Source organism: Cottoperca gobio, chromosome 17, assembly GCF_900634415.1.
Source record: "Cottoperca gobio chromosome 17, fCotGob3.1, whole genome shotgun sequence".
Taxonomy (NCBI): Eukaryota; Metazoa; Chordata; class Actinopteri; order Perciformes; family Bovichtidae; genus Cottoperca; species Cottoperca gobio.
The window spans coordinates 17975770-18002035 of NC_041371.1; the positions used below are offsets into that span (position 1 = coordinate 17975770).

General features: G+C 43.3%; 1 protein-coding gene across 1 annotated transcript; it reads left to right on the forward strand.

The window, feature by feature from the left end:
- The first annotated feature begins 382 nt into the window (after window positions 1–382).
- On the forward strand, window positions 383–20100 carry lrrc24 (leucine rich repeat containing 24). The gene is made up of 5 exons (XM_029453681.1): window positions 383–825; window positions 11262–11456; window positions 12384–12662; window positions 12985–13153; window positions 18028–20100. Exons 2-5 carry the CDS (start codon window positions 11295–11297, stop codon window positions 19272–19274), a joined length of 1857 nt encoding a protein of 618 aa, XP_029309541.1. The 5' UTR covers window positions 383–825; window positions 11262–11294; the 3' UTR covers window positions 19275–20100.
- The last annotated feature ends 6166 nt before the right edge of the window (window positions 20101–26266 follow it).

Genomic DNA, 26266 nt, shown 5'->3' on the forward strand with positions numbered 1-26266 from the left:
CCGGGCGTCTCTCTGTCAGTGGCAGAGCGTGGAGGATCAAATCTCAGAGCCTTAACCTTTCATAATAAAAGACAAGGCCGCTGTCCCTGGTGCTGAAATCACTCTGCTTCTCTGCAAATGTGTTGTTTCACAATAAAGTGTTGCACGAAATTACACTTCAAGTCAAATGCAACAATCAGTGCCAGGCAGCGATGAGACCACCCAGTTTATGTTTGGAAAGTGAATGAACAAGAATAACCAACCCCCCCCCCCCCCCTTCTCTCTCTCTCTCTCTCTCTCTCTCTCTCTCTCTCTCTCTCTCTCTCTCTCGCTCTCTCTCTCTCTCTCTCTCTCTCTCTCTCTCTCTCTCTCATGCACACACAGAGAGAGCGAGAGAGAGAGAGAGAAAGGAGGAGGGAGTCAAGTCAAGCAGTGATAATTAAAGGAGTGGGTCACTATTGGAAGATATCATCCGCGTTGAGCGAAAAGAAAAGAAAGAATAACGGGAAAACGAATCAAAGACGTATAACAATATCAGAGGAGGGAGATAAGAGTCTAAATCGACCACCATCGGCGCTGGCGTCCAGCGTTGGCAGTCAGATGCGAGCAGCTTCCTCCGGCGCTCAGCATCCAATTAGAATGGACGAGCTCAGCCTGTGTGGTTTCTAAACCGCGGCACAGTCAGGAGCGAGTGGGGAAAAAGCGAGCGGAGGCAGGCAAACAATGCTCAGGCTCATTTATCTGCAGTGATTTGAAGTGGGATTCATCTTTTCCTTTTTTCTTTAAATTGTGTATTCCAAGTGGGGAGACTGCTGCCAGGATCAAGTCCACGCACGCAGGGAAACGGTAGGTCGCAGTTGTGTGTTTGGGGGAAAAGGGGACAGTGCGCGCTTGGGATAGAGGTTCTCAAATGTTGCTTGTCAAGGACTCACATTTCATACAATTTAATACCAAAGACCACATGAAGGAAGATTGTTTTTGTTTATTTCTATTGAAGTACGGAACTGTCTACAGTGTACTTTGGGAGATTATAGCATGAGAGTGGAACAAAATATCTGATGTGATGTGTATTTAGGTTTGTATCATGTTGAAAGAAGTTAAAGTGAAATAAAACAACATTATTTGACACTTAAGTAACCCTGAAGGCACCCAAACCCCAAATTGAGTCATCATTGTAGTAGTAGTAGTACCTCACCAAATTATGTCGTGTGAATATGTGTTGATTGTTAAATAGTATAATGTCAATAAAATGAATACATTGTTGATATTAGGGCTGCAGATAACGATTATTTCAATTATCGATTCATCTGCCGATTAATTTCTAGATTAATCGTTTGTTCTATAAAATGTCAGAACATTTTGAAAAATGTCCAGCACTGTTTGGTTATGTCAGTCCGAAACCCAAAGATATTCACTTATATGATATACGCCAGAGAAAATATTCATATTTGAGAAGCTGAAAACATGAAAACAATTATTTAAACCATGAATCAATTAACAAAATAGTTGACGAGTATTCTTCTGTTGATCGACTAATTGAGTAGTAGACTAATCGTTGCAGCTCTATCTAATATAGCAGTGGCCAGAATTGAGTCTACTCTTATTGTCATGAATATGTTGCACACAATATTAGAAACAGCTCTCAGTATAATGCTGAACAATAGAACAACAGCAGAAACTAATGACCCCAAAGTAAGGATCACTGCTGCAGACTATCCCAAGTGCCATTAATGTTACTATTCAATGTTGATAATACAATAGCATGCAGTCCAATACAACAGCCCTGCCATAACATCTATCATTACCAAACTCATAATGCTCTGTTTCTGGTGATATTATCTGATATGTGTAAATGTTGTTTTATATTGTTGATATATGTAAATTACTCTGGTTATAGAGAAAGGTGGTATTTCACTGGAATAAAAAGAGGTGTTTCTAAATTGCATTTGCATACATGAGTGGGGCAGAATATTTCAATAACAAGCACATACTCAAATCTCTCAGAAAATCTGATGTGAAATATTTTAAAGGGAACGGTTTTGGTTTTACATTTTGCAATAAAGCTCTTAATTAAATAAGAAAAATACTAGTATTTTTAATTTGTCAAGTATTTGTATGTTGTTATTTCATACAAAATACTTGTTTTTTGATGAACCAGAAAAAATGCTATTTTGTGATATATATTGTTATTGAGATATGAAATGACCTGTATCTATATCTATACCTATATGAAACACCTCTGAATATAATGCAGCCCAGTCCAACACCAAGAATAATAACAACCAATGCTAAAACATATAATTGGATTAACTCCTGTATGACAGCGTCAACAAAAACTGAGTATTATAGGCATCATAAAAGTGGACTTTATGGCATAAGAATGTACAGGTGTATCTTATAAAGTACACATACAATTCCAAAGTATTAAAAAAAAAGCAGTGATCCGTTACTACAGATTGTCTGTAGTTTATCCCACCATGCCGCAGTACTACAGCACTAAAACAGCTTTCTTAATCTTAGAATACAATATGGAGACAAACTATAAGCAATTTCACCGCAGAGCCACTGTGCACATGAGAATATTAAAGTGATACTGTTGTGATGGTGGGAAAAATGAAGCATAATAAGATCACTGCTGAGCACAGCACACACCCTCTGGGAATCTGGCAGGAATATTACAGTGACACTATGGGAGATGCCAGGAAGAATATAGCATGATTAGGTCACTATGCATACCGTTGCATACTGTACAGGAAGATTGTCATGTTTCGTAACTCTGACTTCTAAGTGTCCCAGCTTCCTCCTTAATTTCAGAGTTCTAACGCCCGTCCCTCTGGTTAATTGCTATTCTCTCCATGAAGCAGCGTGAAGCCAAACAGCGGGCCCCTAGATAAGACCTCGTTTGTTTAAGTCCGAGGGTGGGGGATCCGTAGGGACAAGTTGACTTCTTATGCCTGCAGAGATCTTTCATTTTTCATTGGCTACTGTCTGGCAGACAATGAAGACTGAAATCTCCCTTGGCTGTAATTGTATAGCACCACCAATTCTGGCCTGAGTTGAGAACGATACGGGCAGATGGCAAAGATCAGCTGAAATAAGAAATGCATGAGATAAAAAAAAATTACTTTTACAGTTTCATTATATCTCGTCTGTATGCCAGACATTTCACAGATAACCACACTATAGGCGAGTGTTATTTGACATACGTGTGACATCCATCACTTGCAGATGCTGTCACTTCTATGGCCACAAAGAAACACAATTTATGAGGATTCAATGACTTCTTGTTGCGACACTACTGCACACCCAATATTACTGAACTGCAATATGGCGTTATCGCAGCATTGCAAAGAATGCATTTAATTTTTGGACAAACACACCGTGTAACACATTTTTATTACCGCCTGAGTAATACCTGCTCTTTCAACTGAGCTGCTATAAAAAGGAGTAATATGTATAATTCAGATGCACCCATCTGGAACATCGAGGGAGACACAATATTGCAACAGCTAAAAAGAAAACAAAATCAAATGCAAATTCATTCATGTGAACACTTTTGTTAAAATTGTGGATACTATTAAATGGAAGGGATTGTTTTCCTTTTCAATAGAGGGGGATGTGAGTCCCCTCCATCCATCTTCCAACCTGTCTGATCTCATCCATCCATTACATTGTGAAACAGAACTACTGAGCAACAGTCAAATGTGATTAGTGCATGAGTGTGGTGTGTGTTGTGTGTGTGCGTGTGTGTGTGTGTGTGTGTGTTGTGTGTGTGTGTGTGTGTGTCTTTTGCTTCCATCGCTTCTACATACTCCCACTCCCCCAGCCACAAACATGGCTGAACAGAAGTGGAGTGTAAACAGATTGATAAAAATGGAGTATAAGAAATTTAAAAATAAATAAAAAACATTGATTCTGCTCTGGCATAATCCACTGACTCATAAATTCTGCAGCCTGTCAGATGAGTCTACTGTGAGTGAAATTCCTCTGATCGATTGCATCAACCAACCTTGACAATTACAATGGACAGTGTACATGTGCGAGAAAGACAAAGAGAGACTACAGAAAATTGGCATTTGAAAAGGGGCGACGCAAGGAATGATTAGAAAACACAGGAGTAAGTGTCAGGCCGGTGGTGTTGACAATCATTTGAAATGTGAAGAGCTGACAACATTGACAGTTATATTTCAAAAGGTGACAATTCATGAAACTGCTGCCATGGGGTTTACTAAATGCCTAAATACAATGAGTGACAAAGACACAAATACACAAACACAGAAAATGTTTGATATCTCATTCACTTTCATAGGCTTCAAAAGAAAAAAATAGAAAATCACAATTTGATATTTTTTGGAGAGAAACCTATTTTTGCTTTTTTGCCACTTATCCCGCTTTCATATCTGTACAGGAAATATGGAGCTAGAGCCAGCAGTCAGTTAGCTTAGCTTAGCATAAAGACTGGAAGCGGGGGCTAACAGCCCCGTGGCCGGTTGCATGAAGTATTTTAATTTAAGATTTTCCTTAAAAATGATCCAAGTTTTCCATAGAAAAAAGTAAGTTGCACTTTAAATCCTGTTCTTAGGATATATCCTTCAGTGCTTCGGTTAAATTTAGGAGATCGGTTAGGCGTTTCACAATCATTCTTAGCAATAATTTAAAGAAGAAACTTAAACAACTACTCAACCTCCACAAAATGTATGATGGCTGTGTGTTATTTCATAAAGGAGACCAAAGTTAGGTACATACCAAGCTTGCTTTCTGTTAACGTAACTTTAGCTGACAATCGACAGTCCTCTAGATCAGTGGTCCCCAACCACCGGTCTGTGGACCAGTACCGGTTCGTGGGTCATTTGGTACTGGGCCGCACAGAAGGAATAAATAAAAAAAACATATTTTGAAAGAGGTTTTATTTTTGAAAAATCACTGGATACATCCGTCTATGCGTCTGTGTCTCTTGACACATGTCAAGACCATAGGTCAGACGCTCGTCTCAGTCACGTGATACTTTACTTAAAAAATGAAGCCCACAAGCAACAATGAGTGGAAAACAAACGTCTTTAAAGAGTGTTTTTGGAAAAGGGAAAAGACCCAATGAGAAGACATTTAAAAGACAATATCAGGAGTCTTACTTAAAATACGTTTATAGCTACAGGTGATTCTCATGCGCCGCTCTGCATAATACACAGGCTCGCAAATGAGGCAACGAAGCCTTCAAGACTGCTTCGGCACATGGAGACCAAGCACCCGGCATTATCAGACAAGCCCTTGGAGTTTTTTGAAAGAAAGAAACATGAACAAGAAGGACATAAACAATTACTGATGGCCACCACATCAACACATGCGAGTGCACTGAGAGCGTCATACTTAGTGGCTAACCGTATTGCTAAGACGAAGAAACCTTTTACTATTGGTGAAGAATTTATACCCCTATATTGGACCGGCTCGTTGCAGAGACACAAGCTCAGGGCTCCCACTAATTCAGTGTAATGGTGAGTTTTTTATGCACTTTATATTTGTTTTTATGCTGGTCGTATCATTTTATTTCGTCATATTTATCCCCCCCCCACACTTTGAAGGCCGGTCAGTGAAAATATTGTCTTACATGAAACCGGTCCGTGGTGCAAATAAGGTTGGAGACCGCTACTCTAGATCATATCTGTTAATTAATAAAACATACTGTAAATTTAAGTGCAGGTTGGGCCTGTTGTTAAGTTGTTTTCTTAAATAACTTTTGTCTTTTGGCCTGGCCAGGCTGTGCAGAGAGTTTCCTTGAGTTTATTTGATCTGTTATTTCTTGCTATATTCGTTGTTTCAGCCCTGATGTAACATTTGGATCATTACTTGGACCATATTTGCCTTCTTTTCCTTTGATTTTTGGACACTATGTGTCTACATTTTTAACAACACACAAAAAATAAATCTATTTGAACTACAAAACATCTTTGGCCGGTGTCCCTTTAGAATATTTAAACATATTTCAGCTGTTTACTGCAGTAAACAGTTTGTGTTTTCTCTTACTGAAGGAATCAGTTTGAGATGTTTGTTGCAACAAACTATTTACTTAACTAGAGAAAAAGATTACCTTAAGTGAAGCGTAGGACACTTTGTGCACCACTGGCTCCGTCCAAAGTTAATATAATTCAGATAAAATGTCACTCTCTAGACTAGAGTCTCCACTGGTTGCCTGGCAACCTCACGGAGACAACAAGACTCCAGGAAGTCACTGCGGAGTATAACCGTCTGTGAAAACACAACTTGACATTTTACACTACAGCAAACAAGTAATAATGAGTAATGCTAAGCTAATCGAGCTGCTGGTTGTAGCTCAATTTATGGGCAGGCATGATTGTGGTATCAACCTTATGTAACTATTGTCGAAAAAGCAAATAAGTGTCAAAATATTATTTTGATAGTCGGGGTTATTATAGTGTTAACGATGCAGTACTGATGGTTACATTTTGGGTACCAAAAATGTTCTAATGATGCGCCCGTTTTAAAGGGTTTATAAATTGCAACTAATGGCTTTATTATGGATAATAAATGTTTTACTAATCCTTTTTAAATTAGTAATAATACGTTGATGAAAACTAATTATGGGTTGCCAGGTTGTAAAATATTATTTTGGCTGCTGTTTTTCCCTTTAGTTCCTCCTAATAATGCTTTTATACATGTTGACATATGAACAGGCCATTAATAGACGCTTAGTAAATTGTTAATAAATGGATTTTGGTCTAGATCTTCGACAGCTCTTTTCCAAAAGATAAATGTCAGGCAGGCCAATCAATCAAAGGGATTTTTCATAACCTGGAAACCCAATAGCTGTCCTTAACAATGGCTCATAACTTAGAGTAAGTGGTACCCTGTTATATTAGATTTATCTCTATAATCAATACGATATCCGTGCGTAATACTAGTTGTTTTGAAGTCACACATTTTGTACACAGCTTTTACAACATTGCCTTTGTTCAGTCATGCAGATAAAGAACTCGATTTCAGAGGGAAGAGAGCACGGAATAACACAAAAGTCTTAAAGGCTAAAAAGAGGTTTACAATCTCTCTTTAAGCTTTGAACGATGATGATTGGACATTACAATCACCCTCCCTCGTAAGTGAGTGCATAAAAGTAAATCTTGGAAAACGGATATCGATTACGCAGTCATGAAGTCATTGCGCTTTTACGTCTCAATTATGAGTCGCAAATCAAATTGGACTGCAAGAATTCCAACACAAACTCGTTGAATCATAACAGACAATATGTGTTCGTTACACTAAATCATTCTACTTGTGGTTAGAGGAACAGTGGCATGGAATATAAACATTGGCCCAGCTTGTGTGCAGTTTATATCAATAACCTTTGAGCTTTTCTGCTGGCCAGCTTACATTAGCAACAACAGTCTTGACATCGCAGACGGACCTGTCACATCAGTTTGTCATGTGAACGTTTAACGTTTTAACGTTTGTCTAAGTACGTTTTAGACCGAATGCTCTACTGGGAGAAGTGTCAGAGTGTAGCTGCTGCTCCGAGGGAGATTCTGCATGAGGTAGCCTGACAGTGAGCCACACACACACAAACACACACACACACAAACACACACACACTCACACACACACACACACACACACACACACACACACACACACACACACACACACACACACTTTCAAGCACACAATCAGCAACATGCACTCATTTACTACATACCTCTTCGATATAGACATTCACAAATGCAATCCCAAATCCCCCTCCCCAACATCTGCTTTCATGGTGAAAATCAATGGCTGCGGAACCCAGCTGGACAGAGTTGTAGTGGCAAAATAAAGAAATCAATGCAGGCTTATTAACCGAGCAGAGGTTTCTTTACCGCACACAGATACGTGTGAGCGCTTATATGGCTGCCAGTTTGTATCAGACTTGTTCGGACGCTTTGAATGATGATGGCTGCTGCTGGTTGAATGCAGGGTGTGCGAGTGCTTAAGCATGCGTGCGTGTGTGTCTGCCGGTCAGTGTGTGTCCCTTAATGTTGGTGGCTAGTGTACAAGTGCTACTTTGCAGTCGTGCTCTGCATGTTTATGAGTGTGTGTGTGTGTGTGTGTGTGTGTGTGTGTGTGTGTGTGTGTGTGTGTGTGTGTGTGTGTGTGTTTTTGCGTGCACGGTCGAGACTATCGCTCAAAGTCAGTGTGTTACTCTTGGTTTAGTGCCACAGTGTTCTCAATGCGCCTTGGCCTCGGTCTATTTGTGGACAAAAGGATGCTCTGAGACAAATGATTTAGCACCTGTCAGTCAGCGCAGAAGGACGAGAGATGAGAAAAGAAAGAGGTCAGAGACGGGGGAAAGGGAAAATGATGGAGGCTTTCAGAGAAAACCATGAAGGGAGGAGAGAGTAAAAGAGGAGAAAGGAGGGGAAAAAGTTCAAGCGGGAGAAGTAGAAAGAGACTTGGACTAAAAGAGAATTTACGGTTTGGCTCGGGGTCATCCTATAGCTCAATTTCCTGTGAGCAATTTTCCCTGGGAAATGACAGCTTCTATTTCTGTTGAGTTGTTTGCCTAACACCAGCTCAAAGGAACGGTGCCTGGCCTTCGGGCCCCGGCGAGCAAACCTTCCCTCATCACAAGAGTTACCATAACAACGGATGAGGCCAACCTGCTCCGGTGGCAGCACAGGGTTGTGAACTTTGCTTCTGCCTCCAGCATACTGACTGTCTGCTGCACCACCGACAAATCAACACCCACCCTCCTTGGAAGAATAAGAGAAAACAGTGAATCCTCTGTTTGGCCAGCCAGGCTGTGATTATTCAACAGTGGAAGATTTGTTTGTGGCGTGAAAAAACAAAGTGCTATGTCAAGACGAAAAGGGACAATTGTAATTTAAAAAAATGCCCAAACAAACAAACACCAATTCAAGTCCAGTACAAAACAATGTTTGCAGATCTGCAGTACTGATACTGATACAGAATGCTGAACAGGCTTTGTGCGATGTGCAGTTTATTACATTTCTTCTGGCATTTGTTGACCGACACATGCCCTGCCACCTCTTTCCAGCTGTTTTGCTTCAACACTCAGATCTATGTACACAACATTAATCATCCTATTTACACATTTTCACAGTCAATAGAGATATATTGCTGACCTGGTTTTTTAACGGCAAACAAAGCAGCCCCCCTCCATGAAAACGTCGACAGTGCCGAGAGCGGCTTAGCTAACGAGCATCTGATTGTGCAGATTACACATGTTCCGCAGAGGATTACGGAGAGACTGAAATGAACAAATTGACCTCTTACCACTAAAATCCCACATCAGCATGACAAAAGATGAGAGTCAAGCACAGTGAGTGCAAACTGAATCTGAAATAGTAGAGCATATACCGTCAGACTAGTTGCAGTCAGCAGCATTATTTTAAGAAACATCTACCTGAATGTTTTATTTGGGTCTTTGTTTACAGGCCCTGACTCCATAGGTGAACACTGAATGCATGGCACGATTGCCGCTCAGGCTCTTTAAAAGACAGCGTAACAATGAAATAAGCAAGAGAAATGCATAAGCTATTTTGTCTACCTGGCAGGGTGTCATTTGCATTGATGTTAGTGTCATATTCTAACAACAAATATCAGAGTGTGCATCCTGTTCTGAGTGTATTCTTAGCCGAGGGGCAGACGAGCATCTTCCTCTCTGGTTCCCTTCTGACACTTTTCAAGCAAGTCAAAGCTATTTAAAAGTCATCTCACTGTGAGGAGTAACAAAAGCTCAATGACAGACCAAGGCCTTATTCAAAATTCAATTTTTGCGCTTTCTCTCCCCAACAATAGAAGTACATAATTTCTCTCCATGCTTGTTTGGAGAGCGCTCTGGAGAGGAAATGGCACCCTTTTGTTAATAAGTGTCTCTCTGTTTTCGCTGAGAGAAGACGATTGAACAACTTATGTAGGTCACATAGTATTAATCTAGCTGGCTATCCTCATAAATGCGCTCAAACATGCAATATTAAAATCCAGTTCATTGCTCATTTCCTTAATAATGCAGTGCGGCTGCACGGTGAATGACTTCTCAGCCGCTGACAAAGTGATCCCAGTGCTTTTGCACTTAGGCAGTAAATTACTGGTGTTGATTATAACACGAAAAATGGGACACGCTTGATATCAATCTGACAGAACAGTTCTAACACCCTGAAAACTGAATATTTATCATTTGCAGGACCCTTTCATCACTCATCTATAATGAGATCTGTGTGCATTCTAATAATTAATAAACTAGATGATCTCCAAATCATTCCGAGCGAGATGTAAATGCCATCAATTATCTGTCTGGGTGAGTCTGCAATCTTAAGCAAAGTAGAAATTTCACCAGACAGGCTTAATGGCATATGGAAACACGGTCGGGGTACACATGAATGTTTTATAACATTGTGAGACTTAGGATTGGATCAATAACATGGCTGCTCTCTGCTGGTGGAAGATTCTCCAGAACGAGGCAGGAGGCCCAGCAAAGGCCAATAAATCTACCTGCTGTCACTGGAGCAGAATGACGGGCTCAGTGTGACATTTCAACATGTATTTTATCTCCAAACCTGCAGTATCTTGTTGCCGATTAACTATTGTGAACACTGCCAAGCTGCATGATATTGGATGTCCAACTGTCGAGCAGAACAATAAATCCCTTCCGGGCTGTATTGAAATGAAAAAAAGTGTAGGGACGATTTGCTCAGTGATGTGTTCATATCAAAGGAAGATATTGCTGTGAGGTGCAGCAAGCGGCCAACACTGATGTATTTTATCAGATGATTAGAGCTGGTTGCCGATTGAGGTTTGCTTTGATAAAGTAAATATGGTTTCTCAGATTATAGGGGTCAAAACGGAGCCTCCACTCTTTGCTGCACATTTTCACATACGTGTGTGTCTTTGTAAGACAAAGAGAGAGACAGAAATAGAGGGAGTGTGTTGTGCATGCATTAAAAAGGCGGGAGAGGTCCTTGAGGCAACCTGCACATCTTTTTATCACATCTTTAATTAATTGAAGCCCATAATAGAAGCTGCTGCAATTCCACTGACTAGACACAGTTGAATGGAAAACAGGCAGAGATAATGACATACTCATATGTACCAGTGCTGTTTTTATCATTCCTGCCTTTCCATTTCACAGACATCTGCATATGCAACATAACTGCAGCCACTGTCAATCTTTGCATTGTGGATTATATACATTACCTTGAAGGAAAAGGGTTTGTTTTTGTAACTGAGTTGAGGGATTGATGCTTTTACTTGCCTCTTCCTCCGCCTTTTCTATGCAGGTTTTGTCTCTGAAGGTCTACTGTGAAACCACCATGGTCCTATTGTGGTTCTCCAGACTCGTCCTCATCATCACGGCCCTCATCCCTCGCCCTTCTGCGGGATGCCCCTCCGACTGTCGCTGCTACAGCCTCACAGTGGAGTGCGGATCTCTTGGGATCAAAGAAATCCCACAAGGTGTCCCCTCTGTCACCGAGGTCAGTTGGCCAATTGACAATAAGTTAGGGCACTAGCTGACAGTGCATTGCAGCCCCCCCTTCCTTTACGCATCAGTGGTTTTGTATCAGTTGACTCCCTCTCTGATCCATTCTTATTACCCTGAAATGATTGTGGTTAATCAATTCGCTGTGACCCTCTTTGATGTAAGCCTGAGAGAGGGGCTGCGCTGTTGCCCGTGTAATTATTAATTCTTGCTCAGAAAGTGACTCTTGCACACCCTCTGATCATCTGTTGAGAAGAAGTTTAACATTACATGTCTTTTCCTCTCGGGTTCAGGCCCCCCAACATTGCTGCAGTCCATGAATATTAATGAATAGCATGTACCGCATAAATTGTTCCATTAACCTCAATCAGCAGTTCCATCTCGTCAATCATACTTCACCTCACGGCCCGTGTTTCCTTCTTTGAAAACACCGCCAGTGGATGCACATTAGAAATTAAGAAGACAGCCATGCATTGTGGGTCACGCACACACACTTGTGTAGTTCCAATCATTCAAATGTGTTTTTTTTTGTTTGCTGACAAGGTCTTTGATTTCTGCAGCATTTGGCAAAATAACTGAAACACAAAAAAAAAGGAAAAATGCTGAACAACCCACATTGTCAGAGGCATTAGTATCCTGAACTAGCTCATTCCACATTGTTTGTAATGCCAACATTAACATATATCCACAGCTCTGCACAGCCCGGTGAGCGCAGAAAGCTCTAACGGTGGCCCCCGTTGTTAATGTAATCTCTCCTCATGGTTAATACATTTTTCTACTCAGTGAGCACAGCAACAGGCCACACTAACATTCGTGTACAAAACAAAACACCCATTCAAACATCCCTTCCCTTCCTCTGTGTCTCTAATGTAATTCATTTCTGATCACTCTACTAATTTGATTTACCCTGTCTCTGCTATAGACCATTTTCCTCCAGGACAACGCTATAGTGCAGATCCGTCTTCAGGACCTGACTCGCCTTGGTAGCCTCCATTACCTCTACCTTCAGAATAATAGCATCTCAGCCCTGGAACCTGGAGCGTTTCTCAGCCAGGGGCAGCTGCTGGAGCTAGCCCTCAATGGCAACCTCATCCACCTTGTGACCCCAGACATGTTTCGGGGTCTGGAGCACCTCCGGATCCTGTACCTCGCTGGGAATCAGATAACTCGAGTGCAGGACTACACCTTCAGGGGACTGCAGGTTGGAAGGAATGATAAATGGAAGGATGGTGTTTAATGCAAAAAATCGTAATAATTTTTTAGTAAACTGAAAAAAGCTTTGCGTTTGCCAGCAAAGCTAAAGCTATTCCAATATGGGATGCCTTTTTACGGATTATATAAAATGACGTCTGCAACTGTAAATCCAATTCATGACAACACGTTGGACTAATCCCTACAGTACAGTAATACAGTACAGACTGAGTCAGGTGGAATTCAGTCATCCTGTCTTTACAGTTGACATTTCCTTTCCTCCTCCTTTAACATTTTGCTTTCTCTGCTTTATGTCTTTTTACCATGTGCAGCGTCTGCAGGAACTTCACCTGCAGGAAAACAGCATAGAGCTGCTAGCGGAGCAAGCTCTGTGTGGCTTGTCATCTCTGGCCCTGCTGGACCTCAGCAGAAATCACCTCCGCACCCTGGGAGCTTCATCACTCAATCCGCTCGTGAGCCTGCAGGTGCTCCGAGTCACAGGTACGCAGAACGTGGACATATTACCTACAACACGGTATGTCTCACTGTAATATGACATAATCCTCCTTAAAAAATAGCTTCAATACCAGAGTTTTGAAAAGCTGACACTGCTTGAGAATGCACTGCTACAGCCATGACCTGCAGGCTCATGTCAATGAAAATGAAGTGCCCTTAAACATGTTTTACATATCAAAGGGTTTCGTTCAACCATAAACCTTTAATTAAAAACAAAATCCCTCAAAGACACAATTTTAAAGAATAAATTGAAGTAAATCTGTCTACAAAAGGGATATCCTATCCAGGGCAATTAGTCCTGCTATGGTCTAAATTTAAATTATCTGGGAACCATCACCTTATCGTGGTGGAGAGGTTTGTGTGTTCCTATGAACTTGAGAGCTGTGTTGTCTGGAGCCTAGTGCTCCTGGTAGGGTCTCCCAAGGCAAATTGGTCTCAGGCGAGGGGCCAGACTACGAATGGTTCAAAACGACTTCATGAAAAAAAGGGAAAGGAAAGGAGAGACCCTGCCCGGAGGAAGCCCGGGGCCCCCGTCAGGAGCCAGGCCCAGAGGGAGGGCCCGACAGCGAGCGCCTGGTGGCCGGGTTTGCCACGGAGCCAGGTCGGGCACAGCCTGAAGAAGCTACGTGGTGCCTCCCATCCATCCATCCTGTGGGCCCACCACTCATGGGAAAAACCGCTGGGGTCGACAAAGGCTGGCTCTGGGGACGTGGAACGTCACCTCTCTGTGGGGGAAGGAGCCGGAACTAGTGCGGGAGGTGGAGCGCTACCAGTTGGATCTGGTGGGGCTTACATCTATGCACAGTCTTGGCTCTGGAACCGTACTCCTGGATAGGGGTTGGACTCTATTTTTCTCTGGAGTTGCCCAAGGTGTGAGGCGTCGGACGGGTGTGGGGATACCCACAAGTCCCCAGCTGAGTGCCACTACGTTGGAGTTCACCCCGGTGGACGAGAAGGTCGCCTCCCTACGCCTTCAGGTTATGGGGAGTGAAAACTCTGACTGTTGTTTGTGCCTATGCCCCAAACCGCAGTTCGGAGTATTCAGCCTTCTTGGAGACCCTTAACGGAGCCCTGCAGGGGGCTCCAGTAGGGGACTCCGTAGTCTTACTGGGAGACTTCAACGCACACGTGGGAAATGATGGAGACACCTGGAGAGGCGTGATTGGGAGGAAGGGCCTCCCTGATCTAAACCCGAACGGTCATTTGTTGTTGGACTTCTGTGCTAGTGATGGAATGGCCATAACAAACACAATGTTCGAACATAAGGATGCTCATAAGTGTACGTGGTAACAGAGCACCCTAGGCCAAAGGTCAATGATCAATTTTGTAATCGTATCATCTGATCTGAGGCTGCATGTTTTGGACACTCGGGTGAAGAGAGGGACGGAGTTGTCAACTGATCACCATCTGGTGGTGAGTTGGATCAAGGGGTGGGGGAAAACTCTGGACAGACCTGGTAAGCCCAAACGAGTAGTGCGGGTGAACTGGGAACGTCTGAAGGAAGCCCCTGTCCTGGAGATTTTCAACTCACACCTCCGGTGGAGCTTTTTAGACATCCCTGTGGAGGTTCGGGGCATTGAACCTGAGTGGGCGATGTTCAAAACCTCTATAGCTGAAGCTGCGGTGATGAGCTGTGGTCTGAAGGTCTTAGGTGCCTCAAGGGGTGGTAACCCTCAAACACCGTGGTGGACCCCTGTGGTCAGTTGCAGGGTACCGAAGGACTAGAAGGGCGGCAGCCTCTGCCGTGTCAGAGGCAAAGCAGCAGCTGTGGGAGAAGTTCGGAGAAGCTATGGAGAAGGACTTTCGGTCGGCACCAAGGTGCTTCTGGAAAATCATCCGGCACCTCAGGAGGGGGAAGCGGGGAACCATCCAAGCTGTGTACAGCAAGGGTGGGACCCTGCTGACTTTGACTGAGAAGGTTAATCGGGCGGTGGAAGGAGCACTTTGAGGAACTCCTGAATCAGACTAACATGCCCTCTATGGTAGAGGCAGAGCTGGAAGCTGATGGGGGACCATCGTCAATTTCCCTGTTGGAAGTCACTGAGGTAGTCAAACAACTCCACAGTGACAAAGCCGCAGGGGTTGATGAGATCCGTCCAGAAATGCTGAAGGCTTTGGGTGTTGAGGGGCTGTCTTGGTTGACACGCCTCGTCAACATTGCGTGGAAGTCTGGGACAGTGCCTAGGGGGTGGCAAACCGGGGTGGTGGTTCCCCTATTTAAAAACGGGGACCAGAGAGCGTGTGCCAACTACAGGGGTATCACACTTCTCAGCCTCCCTAGTAAAGTCTACTCCAAGGTACTGCAAAGGAGAGTTCGGCTGGTAGTACCTCTGATTGAAGAAGAACAATGCGGATTCCGTCCTGGTCGTGGAACAACGGAACAACTCTTCACTCTCGCAAGGATCCTGGAGGGGGCCTGGGAGTACGCCCATCCGGTCTACATGTGTTTTGTGGATCTGGAGAAGGCGTATGACCGGGTCCCCCGGGTGATACTGTGGGAGGTGCTGCGGGAGTATGGGGTGAGGGGGTCACTTCTGAGGGCCATCCAATCCCTGTACGCCCAAAGCGAGAGTTGTGTCCGGCTACTCGGCAGTAAGTCGGACTCGTTCCTAGTGAATGTTGGCCTCCGCCAGGGCTGTGCTTTATCACAAATCCTGTTCGTGATTTTCATGGACAGGATATCGAGGTGCAGTCGTGGAGGAGAGTGGTTGCAGTTCGGTGTCCTGAGGATCTCATCGCTGCTCTTTGCAGATGATGTGGTCCTTATGGCATCATCGGTCTGTGACCTTCAACAGTCACTGGATCGGTTCGCAGCCGAGTGTGAAGCGGTTGGGATGAGGATCAGCACCTCAAAATCTGAGGCCATGGTTCTCAGCATGAAACCGGTGGATTGCCTACTCTGGGTAGGGAATGAGCCCTTACCCCAAGTGAAGGAGTTCAAGTACCTCGGGGTCTTGTTCGCGAGTGAGGGCACAATGGAGCGAGAGATTGGCCAGAGAATCGGAGCAGCGGGGGCGGTACTGCCGTCGCTTTACCGCACTGTTGTGAGGAAAAGAGAGCTGAGCCAGAAGACAAAGCTCTCAATCTACCGGTCGATCTTCGTTCCTACCCTCACCTATGGTCATGAAGGCTGGGTCATGACCGAAAGAACAAGATCACGGGTACAAGCGGTTGAAATGGGTTTTCTCAGACGGGTGAGAGACTTTACGTTGAAAGGAGTCAGTTGAGGTGGTTCAGGCATCTACTAAGGATGTCACCTGGGCACCTCCCTAGGAAGGTGTTCCAGGCACGTCCAGCTGGGAGGAGACCCCGGGGAAGACCCAGGACTCGGTGGAGAGATTATATCTCCTCACTGGCCTGGGAACGCCTCGGGATCCCCCAGTCGGAGCTGGAGGATGTGGCCCGGAGAAGGGAAGAATGGGGTTCCTTACTGGAGCTGCTGCCTCCGCAACCCGACCCCGGATAAGCGGTAGACGATGGATGGATGGATGAGACAGATAAATATTTACCAAACAAAATCACCTAAAGGTCAATTTGGTAGCTGTTCTGGATCCTTCAATCCTATCCCATGAACTCCATCAGTAGATGAAATTTGTTTAATTCTTCAAAATGTCTTCTGAATGCTTCATGAACTTCTCACCCATGTTGGTTCGAAGTTGGGTTTCAAAGTTTCCGTCATAATCTACCTTTTTTATCATAATAAGGAATATTTAATAATTACATTGCCATTCATTCATTACATTTTTAAATAATAAATATACGGAACAAGCTTAGATGATGCATTTATAAGGGCATGGTGAACAAACATGAACAGAGACACTGATTGTGTGGACACTTAAAGATTCCCCCACCCCCCACACAGTGACAGCTGAGGCCAATAAAATCACTGCAAACATTATGCCTAAACAGGCAAATTTGAATACTACAATTTTACAAAATTTGTTTTTATGTCTTTGCCTCGAACAGATGACTTCTCGTGGCTGTAATAATTTTGTTCTGACGGCTGAACCCGCTCCACTCTGCTGCCACACTGGAGACTGAATTAGCAGCGCCACTTCATCCAAAGTTTTAAAATTGGGAAACATTTCTCCCAGAGAAGTGATCAGAGATTGGCAAGACTCTCTGAACGTGGGATTTCATTTCCCATTCCTGAAAAAACTTTCTTCACTGGGTGGAAATCCGAGTGACGCCGAGATCAAAAGGTGGCTAATGGTATGCCGATATGGTTCAGTGTTATACAGTATGTTGCTCATGTTCCACCGGCATATACCGTTTCCACTTGAAAGTGGTATGCCACTGTCAGACTGCCACATCAGTAATCTCAATCACATCTCATAACATATTATTTTCTTTGTCTTTAATAAAGGATTGTATAACGTTAAGTCTCTCTCGTCTAACACCATAGCCAGCCAGCCACTTTTTGATCTCGGCGCTGCTGTTCCTGCAGCATGTGCTCCTCCTGCACCAGTCATGCCGCTGCTCCTCACAGCACAGAGAGGAGAGGAGGAGAGGAGAAGCGCTGTGAATGACCTAAAGTTACGATAGATCGCCCTTAGACGGTCTTAAGATTTTGACGGAAAATATTTGTGTAATGCAACCTGTGTGTGACAATGCTTGGATACTTGACATTGGAAAACCACCCCAACGCAAGGTTCATTTCGCAGCTTGTTTTGAGCTTTCAATCTGACTAGATGATCTTCTTCAGCAGTTTTTATGTAATTGTAGGTTTGTTCTGAGCATTATAAGGGATCTTCTGCCATATAGGCTTAAAAGTTGGGGTTCAAAGTTCATTCCTGTACAGCAGTTGACAAAAGCCATACACTTGGTTAACCTTTTCTTCTTCCATTCCTCACCTCCAGAAAACCCATGGCGCTGTGATTGTGCTTTAGGCTGGCTGAGGACCTGGATCAGCGAAGACGGACAGCGTCTGTTGAGCTCTGCCGAACAGCGTCGGCTGATGTGCTCTGAACCGCCTCGCCTCTCCCACCTCAGCCTGGTGGAGGTGGCTCCCAACAGCCTGGTCTGCATCCCCCCCGTAGTGCAGCTCGAGCCCAGCCACCTGACTGTGCGACTAGGGGAGAGCCTCCGTGTTTCCTGCCAGGCCTCGGGATACCCTCAGCCTCAGGTGACATGGAAGAAAGCCTCGCATGGCAAGGCCCAGTTATCACCTCGAGGCTTGGTTCAAGAGCTGGGACCTAATGGTGAGCTCTTCAGGCCTGGAGCTGGAGGAGTGGTGACAGCCCTGCCTAGCAGTGAAGGGATCAAGGTTGGAGGCATTGAAGGAATCCAGGGGCTTGTGCGTGGGACTGAGGAGGGTGGCGAGAGGGACAGCTTTGATCCGGACATGGGTAGCGGGATGTTGTTCCTCAGCAACGTGACTGTAGCGCACGCTGGGCGTTACGAGTGTGAAGCCTGGAACCCTGGTGGTGTAGCCAGAGTTACCTTTCATTTGGCTGTCAACATGTCTTCTACTTCTTATTCATCCCAGTTCTGGCCTCGTTTGAACATGCACTCCGTTGTTTCCTCTTCATCTAGCTCCTTCTATCAACCAGAGGTTCTGGATGTTAGTCAGGAGCTGCTCTATGAACAGGACAGCATGGACTTCTACGCTCTTGGCCCTGCTACGCAGACGGCCATTGCTGTTGGTATCTCCTTGCTGGCACTCACTGCCGTTCTCCTCTTGATTATGATCTACACTCGTCACCAGCAGTACCGCAAAGAAGAAGGCGGTTCCTACTGTACCAGCAAGGAAGAAAGCATCCTTTATGTGAATGACTACTCTGACGGGCCCACCACCTTTGCACAGCTAGAAGAGTTCCGCGACGACCACGGCCACGAGATGTACGTGCTCAACAGAACCAAGCCTGTCCTGGGCTCCACTTCATCCAGGTGTCCCATGATAAGCGGGTTTGTCCAGCAGAAGGGTATGAAGGAGGCTCTCCTGGACCACGAAATGGTGCAGACACTGACCAGATCAGGGGGAATGGGGCTTCGCAGAAACCCAGCAGATGGAAACGAAGGACCCCTAACAACAGACCCAGAGGAACTCTTCCTCAGTCAGAGTCTCCTCTTCGGATCGCAGGTTGCCTACGAGATCCACTGCTAAAGGGATGATTGTGTTCTGATATGAACCAATATGTTGATGGACTTAATTAAAGACATTAAAAGAAGTCATGGTGCAAAGATTTGAAGCATCAGATCATTATATGGTCTTCAAATGAGAGGAGAGCGTCAGTTAGTGGTTGCTGGGAGGAACCTGGATCACAATCAGCCTCTCAGAGATGCTCATCTGATTTATTGTATGACATTAATTTAGATGGGTCAGATGGATGAACATTGATAATTAGGGAAAGTAACAACTGAACCATACCTGTCTGTGTCCAAATCAACCCTTTAAAGATAATTACAAGTTGCTAACTTTATCAGAAATGGTTTGGATGACAGTTCATCTAAATCCTCACAAAATAGGCTGAGAATTAACAATATGGATTAAAACAGTGAGTAATATTTTGTACTTTTCTTTAGGGTTTGTTTTGTGTTCTGTCTGTATTATGTGTAAATATAATGAAGCAAATTTTCACTGTGAAGTACAGATATTTTGTGGACCCTGTTGCAGATCTCATTAGAATTAGACCTAAACTGATCCTCTTACTGAAACTACATTGTCATTACCCATATGGTCGAATGAGTGTGGGTGGGTGGATTTGTTTAAAGATGTTCATTTTGAATGCAGCATCCATTTGTAACATGGCATTGTATTACTTGATGTTAACATGTCATGCTTTTTCTACTTATTTGTTGCAATACTAGAACAAGGAATTAACATTTATATTGGCTGAATCTTTGGTGAAACTAATTCCATTAACATCACTCTGTGTGAATATTGTACATTTTGTCTTTGGTTTCTACATAATAAAATGTATTTTAAAAGATTCAATGCTTCTTTGTTTACAAGGTCAGCTGTTCTGCTAATTCTATAATCAAACTGTACTGTAAAAGCTTATTGCTTTTTTATGCCTTCCTATGTAGGCATGTAGTGGGTGAGTATGATAGATGTTTGTTTTTTTAAATAGACAGTGGCTTTCAGTCAGTGTAAAGGTCAGTGAGAGGTCCATGTTTCATAAACTCTAAATTATTTTTCTCTGCTACTAAGCACAGTATCAGGTGGATGCTATTGGTAATTTGTTTTGAAACAACAGAGCTGTTTTTTTATACCTAGACCTGAAGCCATATTGATTTTCACTCAAAAACATATCAATATTCTTTCAATACTAATTTAATACTATTTATTTGTATGGATGTATCTTAACAACTGTATTAAATGCAAAGGTTATTTTATCAGAACTCAATAAGAAACCCAACTGAAGAGCATGTTCCACGTCAAGAAATTGTATTTTATTAATAATGCTGCCTGTCATAGGCACGGTATACGAGCATCAACGCAATACCAGCATGTTAAGTGGAGTAAAATACTTAATTTGAGACTGCATCTTTAACCTGTTTCTATGGTGACAAACTTTTAATTTGTAATTGCTGTCAATTTTAAAGACCTATTTGATATATATTAATAAATAGATATGGTATTGCAATAATTTGATGTATAGTGCAGATGATTGTAGAGAAATCTAATTTAAAGGAATAGTTCAACATTTTTGGAAATAATCCTTTCTTTAAACTGGAACCATGTTTCTGAGATGTTACAAATAAGCATAACTGCAAAGGCTTGCAGAGGAGCTGACAAATCTCAAATCTCAACAACCTGCATATTAAGCAGGCTGATTGGTTGATCCAACTTCTGTTGGGAAGCAGTTATTAAACAGACAAAAGAAAACCTAATACATGATATATAAACACGTCCTCATACCTAAACGAAAGAAAAGATTGTTTTGTCAAGTACATGTGACCGACAGGAGCACATCGTGAAGTGGTCCCACTTTCAAACACATGGTAAATGTTGTGAATTGAAACAAAAGTACATTGTTAGGTTTAGGCAACACAAGTAATTTAGGAAATTATCATAGGTAAGTTTGTTTGTTACATAACTTAGGTTACGTACGTAAGTTAAGTATGTACATACATAAGTTGACTTACAGACTAAACTATATGTTGACTTTTGATTTGACACGGTCCCCTTGGTGAAAGTCTGGTGTTAATTTGGGCCATGCATCCAACCAGACCGTCTCCCACATTGTTGCTCTTTATATTACGTCGCCAAACTTCCTCCTTTGCTACAGTAATAATTACTATAGCCACTAGAGGCTAACAATAAATGGAAATATGCGTTGTAATAAGCTGCTTGCATGGACAACCTATATGACTGTTTTGTTGGTGAGGACTATCTATATGTAGTTATAAAAGAAACAGTCACGCAAATGTATCTTGAGAAATACGCTTTTTGTTTTATTTCAGAAAGTTAAACAAGAAGACTGATTAACCTATCTTAGGATAAAGGCTGGAACCTGGGGAAACAGCTAGCCTGGCTGTCTCTAAAGGCGCAGTAACTTTTCAGACTCTTGGCATCACAGTGGAGTTGCCAGCTTATAAGCGAAAATGCTCTGCGGAGAAGTGCTGGGTGAATGCATGAACTGTTGTTCATCAAGACTACAAATTATTTTTTTTTTAAACCTGTTAATAATTAAGATTTTGTGTTTTTGAGAGCCAAGCTAGAATTCCCATGCTGCGGAATTGCCTGCGGAATAAATGACTTCTTACATTATGTTCTTTATAGCACCTACCAGAGTTTAGCTTCACATATTGATGCTTTTCAATCAGCAGCTGAGCTAATATCAGTAGAACATTGACCAAACACTGGAAAACAAAGAAACTGACCGAAGCCCACCGCAACAGTACCTAATCACAGCTGAATATGTATTATTCAGCTCATTTCACACAATGAAATGTGAAATACTCTTATTGCAATTGTCCTATGAGCAAATTGATGTCCTATTGTGAAACAACTCTTAGGCTGTGTCATTACATGCCTTGCTTACAATGGTTGTCATGGACACAATGGCAAAAACTCAAAGTGTCTGTGTTATTGCCATTTTGAGGTAGTTTGAGGCATTGTGATATTTTGTACAACACCTATCACTGACTACACGCTGAGAGTACTAAACTGTTGTTTCGTTTTCATATAGCGTGCACCTCCTCTAATCACTCCACATTATTTTCAAAGATCCCCACCAGTGTACCTGCAGGCGTGTGCTGTTGATTAGAGCCCTCGATAATTGATATAACAACCAGAAAATTATGCAGAAATAATACTAATGATAGGACTAGTGTGGATATCAAGATTTTAATGCACTGCTTCTGCTAAGAGGAACCCCACTAAGAAGCATTACCTTTTCCAAAATGCACTGGCACTTTGTAATGCCACATAGGTTATTGTATGTGGGATATCTAAGTGGATTATGAAACCATTTGTGATGCAGAAAGACATTTAAGGCTAAATATTTAATATTCATGTTTCTGACAAGCACGTTTAAGAGCTTTTTTCAAAATCTGAATTTGTTTTATATGCTTGTGGGGGATTATACAGTTTTGGGTATTACTATCATTCAAGGACAGTCAAGGACAACATCAACTGTCCAAATGATTTTTTACTAATAAAGAGAAAACAACACATTTCAGTAACACTTAAATGTAATACACATTCACACAACATAGAAAATGCATGCCAATCGTTGCTGGCATGCTGTACTATTAAGATTTCTCTTTTGATAGCGAGGTTGCCTGTGATCCCATCAATCGCAACGTGGAGTGAGGATGCAGTAGGGAACAGTGATATTTCATGGTTCTCATACTGATGCTGTACTTCTTTTTCTTTTTTTTACAAAACCAACTCCTTTCATGTATTTTTTCTCATTTCTCCTTCAACTTGGTTCAACATAAGGGAATGAATTTTTGTATGAGGTCAAATATGAGATATGTGGGACTGAATTATTGATGCATTTCTACCTGGCCTCTACAATGGCTTTTCCCAGAAGACGGGTTTGTACAAATTTCAGTGTAATGTTCGGTGTAAATAAGATGCCATCCTTCCATTTTAGTTTTGCATTGATGCAGCTTTGATGCTATGTTGAATGATATTGAAATGATGTTAGGCACTGTTAGGTCAGTCAAATCAATTCATATTTAAGAGTTTCATTAATATAAATATATATCAGAGCTGGCATCTAAAGGATTCACGTTTGCATTTGCAGAGAAAGTCTGGCAAAATTGGACTCAGAGTAGAAACAGCAATCAACCCTCTAAAAAGTAAAGTTTTGCTTGAATGGTAATTTTGATTCACAGCATGTTATTTCTCTCCAAGGATTACATAATTGAAAGTCACAAAATCATGATCAAATAATTTAAGAACAAGAGAAACGAAAACCTACTGGGCTGGCAGAGTCCTGTGGAGAGAAGTAGTTAAACGTCAATGAATAACGCTGCAGTTGAATGTCCTAACCCTAACACTATCTGCAGAGCAATTTCTTTAATTGTGCTTCAAATGGACCTGAGTCCTGCACAACAGAAGAGAAGAGTGTTGGCAGTAAGCACAAAAACATCTGTTCATAAATTATTGCAATGCAATGTAAATGCAATTGTTATACCGCACCCTATTTGGTTTGTTTATAATCACAAATCATGGTTTCTTACATGGTTTTATATTACCTACATTCTGATTTTTCTTTTTCTTTAATAGTCTTTAATAGTAAGTAGACATTCTGTGTTTCACAGTTACCAGTGAGAGATTTTCACCACTGTGGCATTTTTAACAATGAAAAAGGTACAATTCATAAAATCAAGAAAGTAGAAGAAAACAATTAACACTTGCTTTGTGTAGGAAATGTTACGTCACGGACAGTTATCCATTGTATATATGTTATTAGAGACATTCTTATTGACAATTATCTGTATCTAATTTCAGGAATATCTCTCACATTTTTGAGTGATTAATAAAGATTCTTCAAAAACAAGATTCTTCTTCATGTGAGATACATTCAACATAGATCAACAATGATACTCAACTGCCCCTTCCCAACATGCGACTTCGTAACCCAGGACGTATCCGAGGCTGCTGCATGCGCACTCCTCGGAAACCACACCGCCTCCCACGCCGCTATCCCTCAAGCCAGAGCGCCTTCTTCCGGCCCAAAGCTTGACCGTCCAAAAGTTGACATTGGGGTATCTGGGGAGGAGTGGAACATGTTCAAGCATCGATGGGACGTCTTCAAGGACGGATCACAGCTCTCTCCAGGGTCAGTATCAGCTCAGCTTTTCCAATGTGTCGGGAACGCTTTAGGGGACAACCTACTTAAAATGGACCAGGACATCACTTCTAAAGCTCATGCAGTAGTCCTGGATGCCATGAGAACGCTCGCTGTCATCCCTGTTGCCACCGCCGTCCTTCGAGCCGAGCTGACTCAGATGCAACAGGGGCGCGATGAACCTGTCAGATCGTTCACAGCACGCATGCGTGGTAAAGCAGAGACATGCTCATACACCACCAAGTGCCATGGCTGCGACGCAGACGTCGACTTCACGAACCATATGATCCGTGACGTCCTCATTGCCGGGATCTACGACTTGGACATCTGCCGTGAGATCCTAGGTGCCGACTCGATCCTTACACGAGCAGTAAACGACGTGGTATCGCTCGTTGAGTCTATGGAAATGGCACGCAATGCCCTGCCTACCGCAGCGTCAACGTCAGGTATCTCATCCTTAAAACGCGCTAGAGCCACCCCAGCGAAACCGCATCCTATGTCGCAGCGAAGCGAGACTGCACCCTGCCCTAAATGCAATAAACTTTACTCACTGTACTCAGAAGGCACTAAAGGATGGAACACCCGGCCCCACGGACTCTGTATCGACTGTTACAGAACACAGCGCCGCAGACAACGCAACTACAAAGCACCTACTGCTTATGAAGTGGGCTCTATAGTATCCCAAGTTATGTCACTGACTGGGACCGCTGACGACCAGATGAAGCATCCCCTGGCACGGCGGAAAGCTCACCGTGGGGCAACACAGCGTGGCGTCACATCAAAGGGACCGTGACCCTCTACAACCAGGCTCCCTCACCACATATTCACCAAAGGCGGAAAGTAAAGGCCCTCAGCCATCCGGAGGTCAAGCTCACATTGTCTGTAGACTCCTCAGACTACTGTTCCTTTGGCGGCCAGTGTTCTAAAATCTTGCCATCAACTATCACAGCTCTGGCCGACTCTGCCACGCAATCTTGCCTTTGGTCAATGGAGGGGTTCCTAGCGATTGGTTTCTCCATGAAGGACCTCATACCCGTCTCTCTAGACCTCTCGGCAGCCAACAAGTCTCCCATCAACATTGCCTGCGTGGCAGCTTGGCAAATCGACACGTGGGCAGCCGCTCTCTTGCGCCACCATGGTATACGTCAGTAACTCTTGTCAGGGATTCTACCTATCATGGGAAGCCATGGTGGACCTCGGCATTGTGTCGCCTAGTTTTCCATCCGTCGGCGACGAGTCGGCGGCTTGTGAATTACATGAAGCCCGGCCCCAGATTGCCAAACCTAGCACTCACAAGAACAACCGAGCACTCAACGCAGGATGTGCCTCTGCCCGTACCAACCAAGACTCACCATGCTCCTGCCCTCCTCGGTCAGAAGTCCCTGATGACCCGCCAACACTGCCATTTGAGTGCATCCCGGAGAATAATCAGAAGGTGAAAGATTGGCTGCTTGATCATTTCGCCTCCTCGACAATAAACACATGTCCCGACCCTCCCCACCATGGTGGGACCCCCGGTTGAGATTCACCTTAATGATGATGCAACGCCTAAGTCTGTTTACACGCCAACCTCCCTGCCGTTGCACTGGCAGAAGCTGGTAAACGATGACCTTCTAAAGGACGAAGTCCTCGGAGTTATCGAGAAAGTGCCATACGGTGAGCCCGTGACTTGGTGCCACCGCATGGTTGTCACACGAAAGCACTCCTCGACGAACAGTCGATCTCTCCCCATTAAATAAACACTGTAAAAGAGAGACCTTCGCCTCAGAGTCACCTTTCCACCTTGCGCGTCAGATCCCCAAAGACTCATGGAAGACAGTTACCGATGCCTGGAATGGATACCACA